At 50.7% G+C, this 15,181-nt stretch overlaps 3 protein-coding genes across 3 annotated transcripts; 2 read left to right on the top strand and 1 right to left on the bottom strand.

Moving 5' to 3' along the window:
* Positions 1-239: 239 nt before the first annotated feature.
* Positions 240-1,943, top strand: BBK36DRAFT_1173339 (hypothetical protein; the record flags this gene model as incomplete). The annotated part of the gene is made up of 5 exons (XM_024895851.1): positions 240-486; positions 576-999; positions 1,062-1,179; positions 1,236-1,285; positions 1,361-1,943. Exons 1-5 carry the CDS (start codon positions 324-326, stop codon positions 1,941-1,943), a joined length of 1,338 nt encoding a protein of 445 aa, XP_024753436.1. The 5' UTR covers positions 240-323.
* Positions 1,944-3,080: 1,137 nt separating this feature from the next.
* On the top strand, positions 3,081-3,780 carry BBK36DRAFT_44774 (Nitroreductase; the record flags this gene model as incomplete). Its single annotated transcript, XM_024898083.1, has 2 exons — positions 3,081-3,389; positions 3,454-3,780. The coding sequence occupies 2 exons, from the start codon at positions 3,081-3,083 to the stop codon at positions 3,778-3,780; spliced, it is 636 nt and encodes a 211-aa protein (XP_024753435.1).
* A 490-nt stretch (positions 3,781-4,270) lies between these two features.
* Positions 4,271-13,956, bottom strand: BBK36DRAFT_1107885 (putative polyketide synthase; the record flags this gene model as incomplete). Its single annotated transcript, XM_024889310.1, has 8 exons — positions 4,271-5,227; positions 5,305-5,561; positions 5,625-6,933; positions 6,991-12,410; positions 12,447-12,591; positions 12,654-13,179; positions 13,236-13,521; positions 13,578-13,956. The coding sequence occupies 8 exons, from the start codon at positions 13,954-13,956 to the stop codon at positions 4,271-4,273; spliced, it is 9,279 nt and encodes a 3,092-aa protein (XP_024753434.1).
* Positions 13,957-15,181: the final 1,225 nt, after the last annotated feature.

Genomic DNA, 15,181 nt, shown 5'->3' with positions numbered 1-15,181 from the left:
CCTCAATTGGTTCATCGCCAATGATGGCTGATGCCCACACGTGCTTCTGACGCAGCAAAACTTGTGGGTGATGCTGCTCTTGTGTTTCTATTGTGGGCCGCCTTTCCCATCATCTCCGGCTCTATAACCCTCAGCTGCCCACCAAAGGGAATACTCCGCAAATACCCTGTTGATGATTTGCTGATGCTGATCCCCAGTTCCCGAAAACCCCGACAAGAACTAGGCCTGCCGGTCTGATTCATCGCCATGGCACCGGCAATGCCGGCTGAACGTTTTAAAACAGCGCATCCCTCGAGCTTCCGGAGCCGGGTCGCGGACTGCACATGGCCGGCCAACATTCTTTCAGCCAGCGGCTCTGCGGCCTGAGCATCGCACTGTTGGCTCTGCAGTGCCTTTGTGTCCTTTGCAAACCGACAGCGAGAGAAGATGCCGATTCCATCTTGGCCCTGTCAAACGGCGTCGTGCCCGAATATGTGACTCGATACGGTATGTGCCTACATAACATGCCACAACTGGAAGGCCTTGACCTTGCGCTTAGATGGTTTGATGGCTAACTGCTTGTTTGTTCGCCGCAGCACCGCTCGTTTGGCTTCACTCGGACGATCCGTTTCGACCGGCAGACTTGCTCCAACACATCCGCCATACGACCCCAACTGTCAACCAAACGGCCATCCCCGATCTGCCCGAGCTCGACCTCGACAATCTCGCCCTCCTCAACGACATCGGCGGCGGCAAGGTCGCACTGACCTCGAACGACGACATTACGACGTTGCCTGCATGGCTGTACGGATCTAGTCCAGACGACTCCGGCCGGATCGCAAACGCCACGCCCTGTGTTGTTATTCTGGTGGAACACAATCCTCGGAATGTGGACGCCTTCTTCTTCTACTTTTACTCTTACGATCGGGGCGCGAATATCACACAGGTCCTGGAGCCTCTCAATCGCTTGATTGAGGATACAGAGCATGGGATGCACTTTGGAGATCACGTTGGCGACTGGTCAGTATGCCCCGGCAGTCGTTGAGCCGCCTCAGTAGGGCTAAAGGGTTGTGCAAAATAAGGGAACATAACATGGTTCGTTTTCGCGATGGCAAGCCCATTGGTATCTGGTATAGTCAGCATGTGAGCGGTGCTGCATATGACTGGAACCACAAGGCCCTTTCGAAGGAAGATGAGCGGGTATGTTGCGCGAGTGCAAGCTTGATGGACGTCTTGCAAGCTGACCCCTTTGATAGCCTCTGGTCTTCAGCGCATACGGGTCGCACGCGAATTATGCTTCGCCTGGGTGAGTTCGCATCTTCCTTTGAGTGATTGCCAGTCGTAGCGTCGATTGCCCGGTACTAGCAGCTTTTTTCCACAGCGACCACGTCCATGATTCAGCGTTGATCGACTATTGCGATGCCGGGCGGCTCTGGGATCCCGTTCTCTCGGCGTACTTTTATCACCTCGACCCTGCTACTTTCAAGTTGACGCATCTCCTTCAGTCCAAATCCAATGCCTCCACAGCATCAAACTTGACGTCCTTCTTTTACTATACTGGACTCTGGGGTGACGCGCAATATCCGGACAGCGACCCTCGTCAGAAAACCGTCCCGCACTTCGGTCTCAAGCGATTCGTCTCGGGGCCGCAGGGACCCATTGTGAAACAACTCGTGCGAAAGAAGCTGTCTCCCGATCATCTAGAAAAAAAACCTTGGATGCAGTGGGCGGTTGTCATCTTCATGTCCTTGTACCCATGCTGCCTGCGCGGATGGAGAGTTTGGGTCTCGGCAATCGTGGCCATTGCACTCGTGATATTGGCAGTGCTTGGCGTCAGGTATGGTGTCAAGTATGGCATGAGAAGATACGTGACGAGGAAAGGATACAGAAAACTAGACGCGGAGATTCCGCTCAACGATATGAATGGCAGCGGGGAGAGTTCCGGCTTGCATACGCCCTCATAACCAGACTGCTTGGTATTGATGCAGATTTGCCGCGAGCATCAAGCACCATTTGCAGTTTGCTGACGGCGCCGCAGTTCCAGGACTGGAAAGAAGACGAGGCTGTTGGGCTCCCCTAATTGATGAATGCTGTGCAATGAATGTCGAATACAGCATTGATACGTGTACAAACAGCGGACGCATCTTGGATAAGCAATACAGCAACCAACAAAATATGACATGAATTTTATTTGTACGGCATACTGCCATTGCGTACGACGTAGGGCATCTTATTACCTGTTCGGGCTCGTGCGTGGCGAGTCATTGTGGTGTTGTCACTGTTTTATAGTTTACTCGATGAACCGACTTCAGCCCCTGATATATCAGCCCCTCATTGAGCTCACTTGCAGCATCCCTCATGCATTGGCGCATCCGATGAAGAAATCTAGCCCGCCTTCGTAGCACACGCCCAAGTTCCCAACCTGCGTAACTCTCACTACGTATACGCTTCTGGTTCAACCAAAGCCCCATTTCCTCGACGGAATCTCGATCGCAGCGCGACCCCCCACGGCCGCGCCTCTTATGGTAATGCCAGTATATGGGACTCGCAACCTAAACGAGAGTTGAAAGGACCGACGCTTTACTCCGCCGCATTAATAATAGCGTTATCAATCAGTCGCGCGGGTGATATAATGGCAGTATGGGAGCCGAAGCGTACCTGCGACCTCAGCCTAATAAGGCAATGCTGACTAGAGCATTACCCGCGCGGGAATTATATAATAGCAGCGGTCTTTGCTTGAATCCGAGATCACGCCTTTGCTTGCGCGCGATAGGCGAATGGTAACTCCGTTGTCTCATTACAAACTTTGTGTCAGCAGGATAACGTTGCACTGCCACTTGCGACAGTTGAAAGCTGAGTTGTCGTGGGAGGACTTGTGGGTTGTGGAATGCTTCGGGTGCCGTTGGGGCCAAGTGCATGGTGATACGATAAAGTACCTACCAACAGATGAACGTAAAAGATGGAGACCAGCAAGATGTATATATTCCAATCTCGCCTCTCGAAGTCTGGATACCAGTCTCAACTTTATTCAAGCAACTCCCAAGAAAACATTTACTCTACTTCACTTCCTTCTCCCAGCAAAGCAACCTCATCACGTCAAAATGGCTCCTCCCGTTTCTGCTGACCAGTGGCTCGCTGCCGCCAAGTACCGCCGCACCGTTTACGGCCTCAAGAGCACCTCTGCCGTCTCCGACAAGCGTGTTGAGCAGATCCTCGGCGAAGTCCTCTCGTTTGCTCCCTCTTCCTACAACACTCAGCCTGTCCGAATCACCCTCGTCACTGGTGAAAAGCACAAGGGACTGTGGGATGCCATCATCAAAGAGGCCGAGCCCATCCTGAAGGGTGCCGGTGAGGAGGTCTGGAAGGCGATGAGCGGGATCTTTGCTGCCCACAAGGGAGCTTATGGCTCGGTACGTGCTTGAGACTGGTTCCCCTTTCGAGTTCATTTGCAAGATGCTAACGCGCTTTCGCTAGGTCGTCTTCTGGGAGAGCGGCAGCAGCATCAAGGAGGCTGGCGAGAAGCACGCCTCGGGTGCCCACATGTTCCCTCAGTTCGGTGACCACACCACCGGCATGGCTCAGATCCTCGTCTGGACCGCTCTCGAGCTGGAGGGTCTCGGTGCCAACCTGCAGCACTTGCAGGCCATCCCTCCTGTCGAGGCTGTCATCAAGAAGTATCTCGATGTGCCCAACGACTACTCGCTGAAGGCCCACCTGAACTATGGTGATGAGGCTCAGCCCCATCCCGAGACGGTCCCTGAGAAACTGCCTCTCAGCGAGACTCTGAAGGTTGTCAGCTGAGTTATAGATCCTGGAGACCCAAAGAAGAGTCTTTCGCTGTAGACGTGCTTATAGACTAGTCGTTCAAGCGTAAAGTAAACATGTTTCATGAAGGATATCGTCGTGCTACTTTTCGTCGTCGTGCTACTTTTCATTCTCGACAAATGAGACGTGACCCTTGTCATCATGTGAGACTGCAATAGTTTGCATCGACCGCCATTATTCGTATGATTTACAGAAATGGTGAAAACAGGTATGATGTGGACAAACATGACTAGGACGTTGGGAAGCTACAGTCCGTTTCACTTCGGCTCATACCTGCTAAGCAACCATAACCGAAAGTCTCTCAGTCTACCTATATCCCGCTCTCAATGACGTCTCTGACGACCTCGGCAGCCGCCTGCAAATGTTTTACAAACTGTTCCGACTTATTCTCTCCATTAATAACCGTAAATTGTACCCTATTACGCATTGGTTAGCACGCAGTTACAAAGTTTGCGCCTTGTATCTCTTACCTTTCATCAAAGACCTGCACACCGACCCAAACATCGGTCTTCAGAGGTTGACATCGTCCCATCTCTGGAAGCCCAAATTCCGTAAAACTGGTACAAACAGGACGCTCGCTTGTCCGCGTAAAAACGGTGTCATTATAGAACACGGGGAGTTCTTCTCCGGGCTCCAGCATCTCCCGGAGCGCCATGAGGTGCCATCTGAACCCTCTTCCGCGGCTTGACAGCGCCACAAGCCTTGCATGAGACTTGACTGCCTCCAGGAACAATCTTCTCTTCTCGAAAGCACTGACAGACGAGTCTTCGGCTGCCGCGCAAAATGCCTGGATTGGTGGTGTCATGACATAGATCATGTCTGTTCGACCGCCGCGGAACGGGCGTTGAGAAATCACGTCGACTGCGCCCAAGGGATTGTATCCGAAAAGCCGGCGGACGGCAACCTGAATCACCAACTGCATGACAGTCTTTGGTGGAAGCTTTTGCTGTCTCAGATAGGCGGCAGCGTATGAAGTATGCGTGAGGTTGGCGAGTGTGTAGCCGTTGTGGGCGATTTGATGTTGTGTTCGAAGAGTCGCGACTTGTTTCGATAGCGTTGACGGCAATGTGAAGGGGACATATTGAAAGTCGCCTTCGACAACCTTGCTTTCGGCAGACAACCTGCTAGAGGCTCCAGTTTGCTCCGCGGACGATGAGGCGAGAGCTTGGATCAAACCGCCGAATGTGGTCCCATCAACCATTGTGTGCTCACCCCAAATGGCAGACACGCCGTTGGCGCAAACCACAAACGAGAGCGTCTTATCGAGCCAGCGGTTGAAATTTTCGTCCAAGAGGAAAATATCCGCTCGGTCGCTTGCCGTTTCGGGAGCTGCATCCTCGAGGCAGACAATGAAGAGCGATTCTTCAATGGTTTTGACGAAATCGTGGCCACTAATGCTACCCGTCTTTATTTCGTCTCGGATCTGAGAGACAATGTCAGCTCGTGCGCCCCGGAGAGGTCGACGACAGAAAGCGAAGTAAACCGAAGATGCGGACTTACCCGTGCCCAATCGTCACGGTTCGCGGTGGTAAGTATGCTTGCCCAATTGATCCCTTCTGGAGTGTGCTGCGATATCTCCTCGAAAATGGAGGCGAGCTTGCCGTATGTTACCGCATGACCGCTGCAATTCATAGGGACCTTGTAAACGTGGCCACGCTTCATGACGACTATGTAATCGCTGTCTGGGAACCGATCGTAGCCATCGCAATCAAGGGCAGGCGTGCGATTGGAACTGAATAGCCAGTAGACCGTCGCCACTACGTTTTATAAGTAATCAGCTAACCTTGTCTGCAAAAGAGGGACTTTGAAGCTTCACGTACTGTCAAGCGCCTGCTCGTTGTAATAGTCTTGCTGGACTGTTCCTGTGTCCAGCGCCAGCTTGTATGCATGCGTAGCTAGAGAGAGGAGAGCTGCCTGTTCCGCTTGGGGTTTGCGAGCGGTATCTTGTCCCGGCAGAGTAGCGAAGAAGTTTCGGAGTCTCGGCCGCCAATCCCGCCCACGTAGCCACTTGTGCCTCACATACATATCGACGACTTCGTTGTTCTCACCATGCTCGCCTGAGAGCTTTGCGAGCCGGGTTTGCAGCTGTTGTCCCAGCCCACCGGTGCTCTGGAAAGCTTCAATAGCCTCGCGAGTCTGCTTCAACTCCGCCGCGTTTCCAATATGGCCTACTGAATCAAGGAAAATGTCCAGTGTTGACTCGAGAGACTGCAAGGGATATTTGGGGAGAGCAACCTCTCCATTGCCGCTGGCGCCATTCCTTTCACCGTTTGTATCGTTCCCATCACCTCTCGATGGTGGTGCCAGCTTGCTCTTCACCAAGTTTGATCCTTCAGTGACGAATGAAGCGAGGGATCGAAGGCTTGGTGCATCCAAAATGTCCGACGTCTGAACGGGCGCCTGCAGCTTGTTAGTGATCCAGTTCTTAATTTCAGTGGCGACCAGCGAGTCGAGTGCCATATTTGCAATCGACTGATCTAAGTCAAGCTCTTCGGCTTCCAGAACAGTGAGCGAGGCAATCTTTTCGCGAATTGCGATCAGCACGAGCTGCTCCGCCTCTTCGAGTGTGGATGCCAGAGCAATCCTTTCCTCTACAGTCTGTTCAATTTCGCGGTTTGCCTGTCGCGCACGCCCTCGCCCGTGAGCAGATAGGGTATGAGACACAAGAGGGGGGATTCTTCCACCCGGCGTCGTTTGGTCAATAAAGGCTTGGGGATCGAGGCCAAAGGCAATTTGGTGAATACCATCTCTAATTGCTTTCCCGCTCATCGCATAGTCAACAACAGGAAGCGCGGCCTCGATCGGAAGAAGCTGAACGCCCTGTCTCGCCAAGGAGTACGTGTGTTCCTGTGTGACGGTATAAGTGCTTCTTATCAGCGGCAAATCGATTGTCACAAAATTGCTGCGGCCTGCAGAAACTTGAGCGTGCGTAAACATGTCTTGGTACGTTCCTCCAGCGGCATAGTTAGACTGCCCAAGTGTGCCGACGATGCCGCAGAGAGATGAAAGGTTGATGAAGAAGTCAATGTTCTCATGGTAGAAAGCGTTGTACATGTTAATCGTTCCTTGATACTTGGGCAGCAGAGCAATTTCGAAATCCCGCTGTGTGATTTGAGATATCGTTCGATCCTGTCAAACACCATCAGCACCGCCATCATCACCTCCCGACTGTGGGCTTTAACTTACAGACAGCACCATACCACCATGTAGAACGCCTTTCACCGGCGGCATCTTCTGGCCGAGTTCGCTCGCCACTTTCTGGACCACGCTCGCATCCCCAACGTCGCAGGTCACAATCTTGACAACGGCGCCATCAACTCCAGTCAGCTCTTTCTCCATGCTCTCCTTAACCGCTGCGTCATAGCTTTGGCGCGTGAACAAGGCAATGTGGCGTGCGCCCTTTTCTTGGAGATGTATGCATAGATGCTTGCCCAAGCTTCCAAGCCCACCAACGATGATGTACGTTCCGTCGGATCGGAGTTGGAGGGGTCGGACTTTTGCTAGGACGGTAGACTCATCAGAAGCTTCCATGACAATTTTGCCAGTGTGCTTCCGACTCTGCATCAATCTGAATGCCTTTTCGATGTCACCAATTGGCAAGGCCGTCACAGACAGAGGACTGAAGTGTCCTGCCTCGAAATCATTGAATACCCTTTGCAGAAGCTTCTGGCATTCGACTGGCCGTTGGCGCGAGAGCCCTACCAGGTCCACGCTGACAAACTTCAGGTTCCTCTCAAAGGGCTTCATGTTGAGCTGACTGCGTCGGGAGATGTCTGTCTTGCCCACTTCCACAAACGTTCCAAATGCAGCGACACTCTCCCAGGAGGCATGAAGCATGGGCCCAGAGAGAGAGTTGAGTACCACATCTACTCCAACTCCTTTTGTAAGTCGCCTGATCCCTTCCGCAAATACTGTTGTGCGACTGCTAAATATGTGGCTTGCTGCGATGCCATACTGCTCGACAAGAATATCTCGTTTGGATGCACTTCCCACCGTCGCGAAAATGACTGCGCCGAGTCGCTGGGCGATCTTGATGGCCACTTGGCCCAACGCCCCTGCAGCAGAGTGTACCAGGATCGTCTGCCCTTGACGCAAATTGGCACAATTGAAAAGCGAATAGTATGCCGTTGCGAAAGTCAAAGGAATAGATGCAGCATCCGTCAAGGACAGCCTGTCAGGGATGCGATGAATCAAGTGTCCATTTGTCCTCGTTCGACTGGCGTAAGGCGTGCCAAACATGGCCGTGACGCGATCACCGACTTTGTATTGCGATTGGAAGTTGGACCCAACAGCCGTTACGATGCCAGCGCTTTCGCCAACCATGGGCTGAGCAGGCGGTAGCTGTCCGAGCGCAATAAAGACATCTGAGAAGTTGAGGCCCCAGGCGAAGGATTTGATCTCGATGTCATCGGGACTGAGAGCGCCAGCTTCATCGTCTACAAACACGAGGCTGTTCAAGAGGCCGGGCTTGTCGACCTTGAGCTTGAGGGGGCGCTCAGCTTGGTGGAATTTGACATGTTCAGCATCTGCATTATCTGCGGTCGTCGAAACGGCCCGAGCCAGCTTGTCGTCGGAGACAAAGCGTTGGATCTGCATCTGTCCATCTCTGTACATTAGTTCGAACTCATAAGGTTCGTGCCTTGCAATCTTTCTCTCGGTGGAAGAGATGAATGCTGCAATTGCTTGTAAAACCTTTGCTCCATGTTGATCGAGAGGATCTTGCACGTCCACGGTAAAGAAGTCAAGGCGAGGGTTCTCGTTTCGCGCGGATCGAGAGACTCCGGTGATGAGCGAGTTCTCAGGCACAATGCCCCCATTGCCGTTTGCGAAGCTGATCCAGTAGATTTTCTTTGCCCTGGATATTAGTGTTGTGGTGCGAGCAAATTGTTCGCTTGAAGCCTGCCTAAGAAGCGGCTGGCCTGAAGACTCGACTATGACGTAAGCGCAACAATCGTCGACCGTGGTGCTTGTCCACTGATCAAGAGACGCTTCGAACCCTTTAGCGACCAAATGAGCAGCCAGTTTCTCAGAGAATGCATGCGCCAGATCGCCCTGTGCGACCGAGTTCAATATCCTGAAAGCTGGCCGGCCATGTCCGTTCGCCATTGGCTCGGCTCCCACGGCGGTCGATATCAGCAGCGCACAATGTCTTTCAGGCTCGGGAAGGTCGTATGCTGCTAAGTCGACTCCAGAGAATCCAGCAGCCTGAAGATGCGCATCCCACTGCTCAGCAGACTGGAGCGGGCTCTCGGTTCGGCCCTCGTCAACGCCAGCCCACCAGCCGGGGATGCTGCCAAAAGTCATGTTGATGTACGGCGTTGTCCTCGTGAGTTCTACTAGTCCCAGCACGCCGCCAGGCTTCAGCAGCTTGCGGATCGTTTGCAGTGACTTGGCCAAGGACCGCGTGGCGTGTACGACATTTGCAGCGACGACTAGATCGTAAGAGTGCTCCTTGAAGCCCTGTTCGACCGCATCTTTCTCAAGATCTAGCGTCTGGAATGTCAACAGATGAGCCCAGTCCTTCAATCGAGTCGTGCGCACAGCCTCGAAGAACCCGGAAGAAATGTCCGTGTACATGTATTCGGAGCAAAAGCCGTCACCATTTGGGCTGCAGGACTGAAGAATCTTGAACGTCGTGCCTCCAGTGCCGGCGCCGATTTCAAGAATCCGTAGTCCTCTCCTCTGGAAGGTGAGCAGCTTGACATAGTCGGCCATGTATTGATTGGGCCGCGCACCCTCATCTGAATGGTAAACTCGAAAGAGGAGATCGTCCTTGAGAAAGTGAGTGAGAGGATCGGTTTGGCCAGTCAAGAGGAGGACCAGCTCAGGGCCAATCCTCGCGACGGCCTCTCCCTCAACTCCCAGCTTGGACGTGAGCTTGTCCAGCTCTTCTTTCGTCGCTGGGCTCTGCTGAATGAGCGACTTCCCGACCTCTGAGTTAGCAAAATTTTCAAGTAGCTCCCACCAGTTGGCCCGATGATCGTCTTTGACCGCAAGTCCGCCCTCCCGCATTTCCCGAACGGCCCAGTCGATATACCGGGCGCAGGCAATCGACATGAGGTTGACTTTCTCAGCCTGGGTTATGCCAACTTCGTCAGATTGCAAGGGGACAACAGCAGACTCGAGTTTCTCCGCTGTAATCGCCGATTCATCGAGACTCCATTCTATCGTAAAGATGTTTTTGTTGTCGATGACGTGCGAAGCCTGTGACTCCCCGACGACACGTATCTCCCCTCTGTCCATTGTGAGAACACATCGCTCTTCACCGTTCTCTTCTGTTTGGAAAACTGCGGTGCTAAAGCTCGTGGAGTGGGCAAACACGTCGCTCAAATCGCACACAACCTGAAGTTGGCTGCCAGGTTTGTTGGCGATAGCGGTTGAGACAAATACATCGCTGATGAGAATAGGCATGACTGAGCCTTTGGTGGAGTGCTGTTGGAACAACGGAAGACACGACTGGATGATGCCGTCGAGCGTTGTTGGATGTATAACGTGCGGCTGCATGAATTTACCAGGCATTTTCGCAAAGACATCTGGGACAACAAGTTTGTTCAAAGATTGATACGCTGACATCCGAGCTTCGTCGTTGATCGCAAAGGCCGGTCCATATTGGTTGCCTGTCGCTGCCATTTGCGCATACAGATCTTTGTGGGTTAGAACCGTGGTACAATGCTCGCCTACGCTCTTGAGACGAGAAGCTTGGGAGTCTTTTTTGTATTTCGCTTCACGATTCTGCTCAATCTCATCCAGATCAGCCTCGAAGGTAGCCGATATGGTTCCATTACAGTGGTCCTGCCATTTTCCCTGATCAGAGATCGAAGAGATAGTGAAGACCCAAGAATCGGTTGATTCAACATATTGGAATGACATGATGGCCTCAACAGCCTTATCATTCTTGGGAAGCGTCAGCGTCTTCTTGAAAGAGACATTCTTTAGCCTGTACCCCTTAGGCTTCAGATCTGGACGACGATCTTGATCCAGCTGCTCCAATGCTTGGATCGCCATTGTCAAGTATCCAGCTGCAGGAAACACAATGAAATTGTCGACGACATGGTCCTGCAGCCAGGGCAACCCCTCAGTGCTAAGCAAGATGCGCCAGCTGGGCTGACTGTCTGAGGATGCAGTTATACGAGAGCCCAGAAGATCGTGAGCGGGGTGTTTTCTGCATCTATATTCGCGACTCAACCGGGACTCTGTCCAGTGGGTGGTAGTATGATTCCAGTGGTATGCTGGGAGATCTCCTAGAACATTCGGGGACGGTGACGGCGAGATACCCAGCGAAGCCACCGCGCTGACGTCCATGTCTATTCCACTTCGGAAAAGATTCGCCCCTGCAACCATAAGTGACCTGACGCTATTCTCGCCACGTACCAACGTGGGAAGGTAGGCGTATGAAGCCTCTTCGACGTGAATAGCCGATAGTGTTTGCTTGACTGGTCCAGAAAGAGTGGAGTGCGGGCCGATCTCGATAATATTGAGTGCTGGTCGCCTCAAGTCGTGGTATAGGTTTTGCAGAGCGTCTGAAAACTGAACAGGCGACACTAGATTGTCGACCCAGTATGAAGCTCCAAACCCACTAAGCTTTCCTTGCCCAGTAACGCTGGAATAATAATGGATATCGGGATCTGCAGAGCCCGATTCGAGTCCTTCGAGAGAATGGAGGTAATCGGCGCTGACTAGCTTCATATGATGTGAGTGATAAGCGGTGTCGACCTTGAGGCGCCGGTTGAAGATCTCATCTGCATCGAGAATATCCTTCAAAGCTGAGATACCATCCGCATCACCAGAAATTGTTACACTCGACGGACTATTGACACATGCCACTGTGATACCTGGAGCCTCAAGTCTTGCGATATATGCCTCAGCGTCTGCACGCCCGAGCCCGACGGCCATCATGGCTCCGCGCTGCGTAGTCCGTTGCTTGGACTTTTCTGCGAGGAAACTTCTGTGGTATGAGGCAAGCATTGCGGACCTGTGTGAAACGGCACCAGCGGCATACGCTGCCGCTATCTCGCCACTGGAGTGCCCTACCACGGCAGCAGGCAGGATGTTCCAGCTCCTCATAAGCTCGACAAGAGCGATTTGGACAGCTGTGCTTGCAGGTTGGCCGTATGTACTATCATTTAGTCGGCTCGAAGTCTCGTCGCGAGACAATTCCTCGACCAGGCTCCACGGCGCGCCGAATTCCTTCATTAGCTGATCCGAAGCTGAGATGGATCGGGCGAACTCGTTGTGTTCGGCCGAAAGGAGGGTGTAGCCCATTCTCGCCCACTGCGCACCTTGTCCTGTGAAGACAAAGGCATTGGCAGTCTTATGTGGCACTTTGCTTCGGACCAAATCCCTTGCTGAAAGACCTTGGATAAGGGAGTTGACATCCTCGGCAACGACACTTGAGCGCCACTGAAATTGAGATCGTCGCCCAGTTAAAGTGTAAGAAATATCATCCAGGGAGATGTTACCTCGACGCTTTAGGTAAGCTACGAGGTCACTTGCAGCGTTCTGCAAAGAGAACTCTGATGTGGCGGACAGAGTGAAGAGACGCGGGACCTTCTTCTCAACCGGCTTGACGCCGTGGTGGTTCAGCCCATTGATGTAGTTGTTTCCGACTAGGTACAAAAACTAAGTGTGAGCAGACAGTTTACTATGAAAGGACAGTTCGCACATACCATTGTAGGTTCGTCCAAACTCCAGCAGTAACATGGCGTTTGTGCCTCCAAAGCCAAAGCTATTCACCACGGCTTTGCGGCTCGACGTCGTTGACGGCCAGGGCCTGAGCGATCGTGCAATCTATTTTGCAATCAGCAAAATGGTGAATACTTCACCGACTCGGCAAACAAAATCCATCTTACCTCCATACTCCAGTGACCAGGTTCCAGCCCAGGTTTAAAGTGCTCCAGCAGGATATTGGGCGGAATCATTCCCTTCTCCATCGCCATCACCGTCTTGATAAGGCCTGCAGTGCCGCTGGCGGCTTCAGAATGTCCAAGGTTGGGCTTGGTGGCGCCAACGAACACTGGATCTCGATTGTCGCGGCCTTGACAGAAGACATTTCGAATGGTATTGACCTCTACCTTGTCTCCAGCTTTAGTTCCTGTACCATGTGCCTCTACATAGTGCACATCGGTCGGGTTGAACGGAAGGTTCTGGAATAAGCTCTTTGCAAGCCGCTCCTGGGCAGCCTGGTTTGGAAGCATGATGCCGTTTGTGCGACCATCAGAGTTGATGCCTGAGTTTCGAATTACGGCTCGAATGGCATCGCCGTTACGCAGCGCGTCATCCAAGCGCTTCAGGACCACCATTCCTACACCTTCGCCACGGCCATAGCCGTTGCCGCGAGAGTCAAATGTGAACGATCTTCCGTGTTCATTGAAGAGTCTACATAATCTGTAAGCTTTTTGACAATGGAGGGAAGGAGAAAGCGGAAAGCGTACCCAGTCATTGACATGAGAGCCATCTGGTCAGGAGAGAAGATCAAGTTCACACCACCTGCAAGAGCCATGGATGTCTCTCCGGATCGCAGGCTTTGGCAGGCTAAACTGATGGCAGCCAGACTCCCCGAGCAAGCCGTATCGACCACAACTGAGGGCCCTTGAAGATCAAATATGTAAGATACTCTGTTTGCCAGCAATGGCCGCGCCACACCAAGGTTGTGGTATTTAGAGACCGACTCCGGGTCTTTGTGCGTTGCCTGTTCGAAATCATGACCAAACATTGCCACTTGGGAATAATTAGTTTTACTTTGACTCAATGATGTAATACCAGTCTTCGCCTACCAAATATGCCAGTGTCCGAGCCCTTGAGATGGTGCAATAGAATGCCGGCATTCTCAATTGCCTCCCACGAAGTCTCTAGCACAACTCGCTGCTGCGGATCTAACGTTTCCGCCTCTTGTTGTGCAATTCCAAAGAAACCGGCGTCGAAAGCAGAGATTTCTTGATTAATGAAGTGGCCCCCTCTTTGGTTGATGGTGCCTGGAACCTCAGGATCAGGATGATAGAAGGATTTGTGGTTGAACCTGTCCAAGGGAACTTCTGTCCAACCACTTCGACCCTCGGCAACGACATTCCATAGTTCTTCAGGACTGTTGGCTCCTGCGGGATATCGACAACCCATGCCTATGATGGCAATAGGAACTGGCTCTTGGAAGGACATCTTGGAAAGTTATGGAGTAAACTGGATGGTGCTTTAGGAGCATGACGAAAGAGAAACTCTTGCCCTCGCGGTCTGGGACAGATAGATATGTGAAAGCTGTGCTTTACTATCTTACTACTCTGTCACCCCACAAGCCGTCAGAGAGGCGGAAATGCGGTCCATGGAGCTCACTAAATCCTTGTTACCCCATAATGGTTAAAAAACGCACTCATGAAGCCACGTTATGGCAGTCGTTCTATGCAGTCAGCATTTAACACCGCCCTGATCTGTAGGCCTACTCACTGTCTGATGCTGATCCCTGCTATTTAGGACAGGGTTTACTAGAAGCAGGCATATAGATCTAGAGTTTCATTGGAGCGGATGCAATATTACCCTTCTCACCACTGTGGTACCGTAGCATGCTGACAATGAATAGGCATTAGGAAGGAGGAGCTCCTTGTAAAATCTGATCACACTTAGAGTAAAGTAGGTGAATAGAGGGCATCTTTAATAGCTTTATATCCTATAAGTATTATAAAGGTTAGCTCTGCATATCGCAAGGTATAGTAGTTATTTTAGTAATAATTAGCAGAGGTACTCTCTTTATATAGTAATATAAGCTAGTACTTAAAGAAGGGAAATAAGAAATACTTTAAGAAGCTTAGTAAGTATAAAATAAATAATTATAATTATATTACAGCTAAAGATATAATATCTTATAATTAGTATTATAATAAAAAGTAAAAAATAATATATTTATAATTTATATTTAAACTTTAATATATTAAAGTATTAAAACTTTTATAATAAGTCCTCTTATTTAAACTATAAAGAATCTCTATTTAAATTATAATAGTTTATATATATAAGAAAATTACTATACTTATATTTATATTCTTATAACTATATATCTATTTATAATATAAGCTAATAGTATATTTAATAGCTTATATAAAAACACTATATATAACTTTAATTTTTTACTCTTAATATTATAAATATTAATTATTATTATCTTTATTATAAATTTAAAAAGTATAATTATAATAGTAGTAAAAGAAAAAGCTAGTAATATTTATAGCAGTTAGTTTATAAAGAAATAAAGCTACTTTAATTCCTTATATTAATTATAATATCTTATGCCTTTTTATAAGGGTTAGGGTTAGGGTTAGGGTTAGGGTTAGGGTTAGGGTTAGGGTTAGGGTTAGGGTTAGGGTTAGGGTTAGGGTTAGGGTTAGGGTTAGGG

This window comes from Trichoderma citrinoviride (assembly GCF_003025115.1).
Source record: "Trichoderma citrinoviride strain TUCIM 6016 unplaced genomic scaffold BBK36scaffold_1, whole genome shotgun sequence".
NCBI lineage: Eukaryota > Fungi > Ascomycota > Sordariomycetes > Hypocreales > Hypocreaceae > Trichoderma > Trichoderma citrinoviride.
This window is presented reverse-complemented; position numbering and strand designations above follow the sequence as displayed.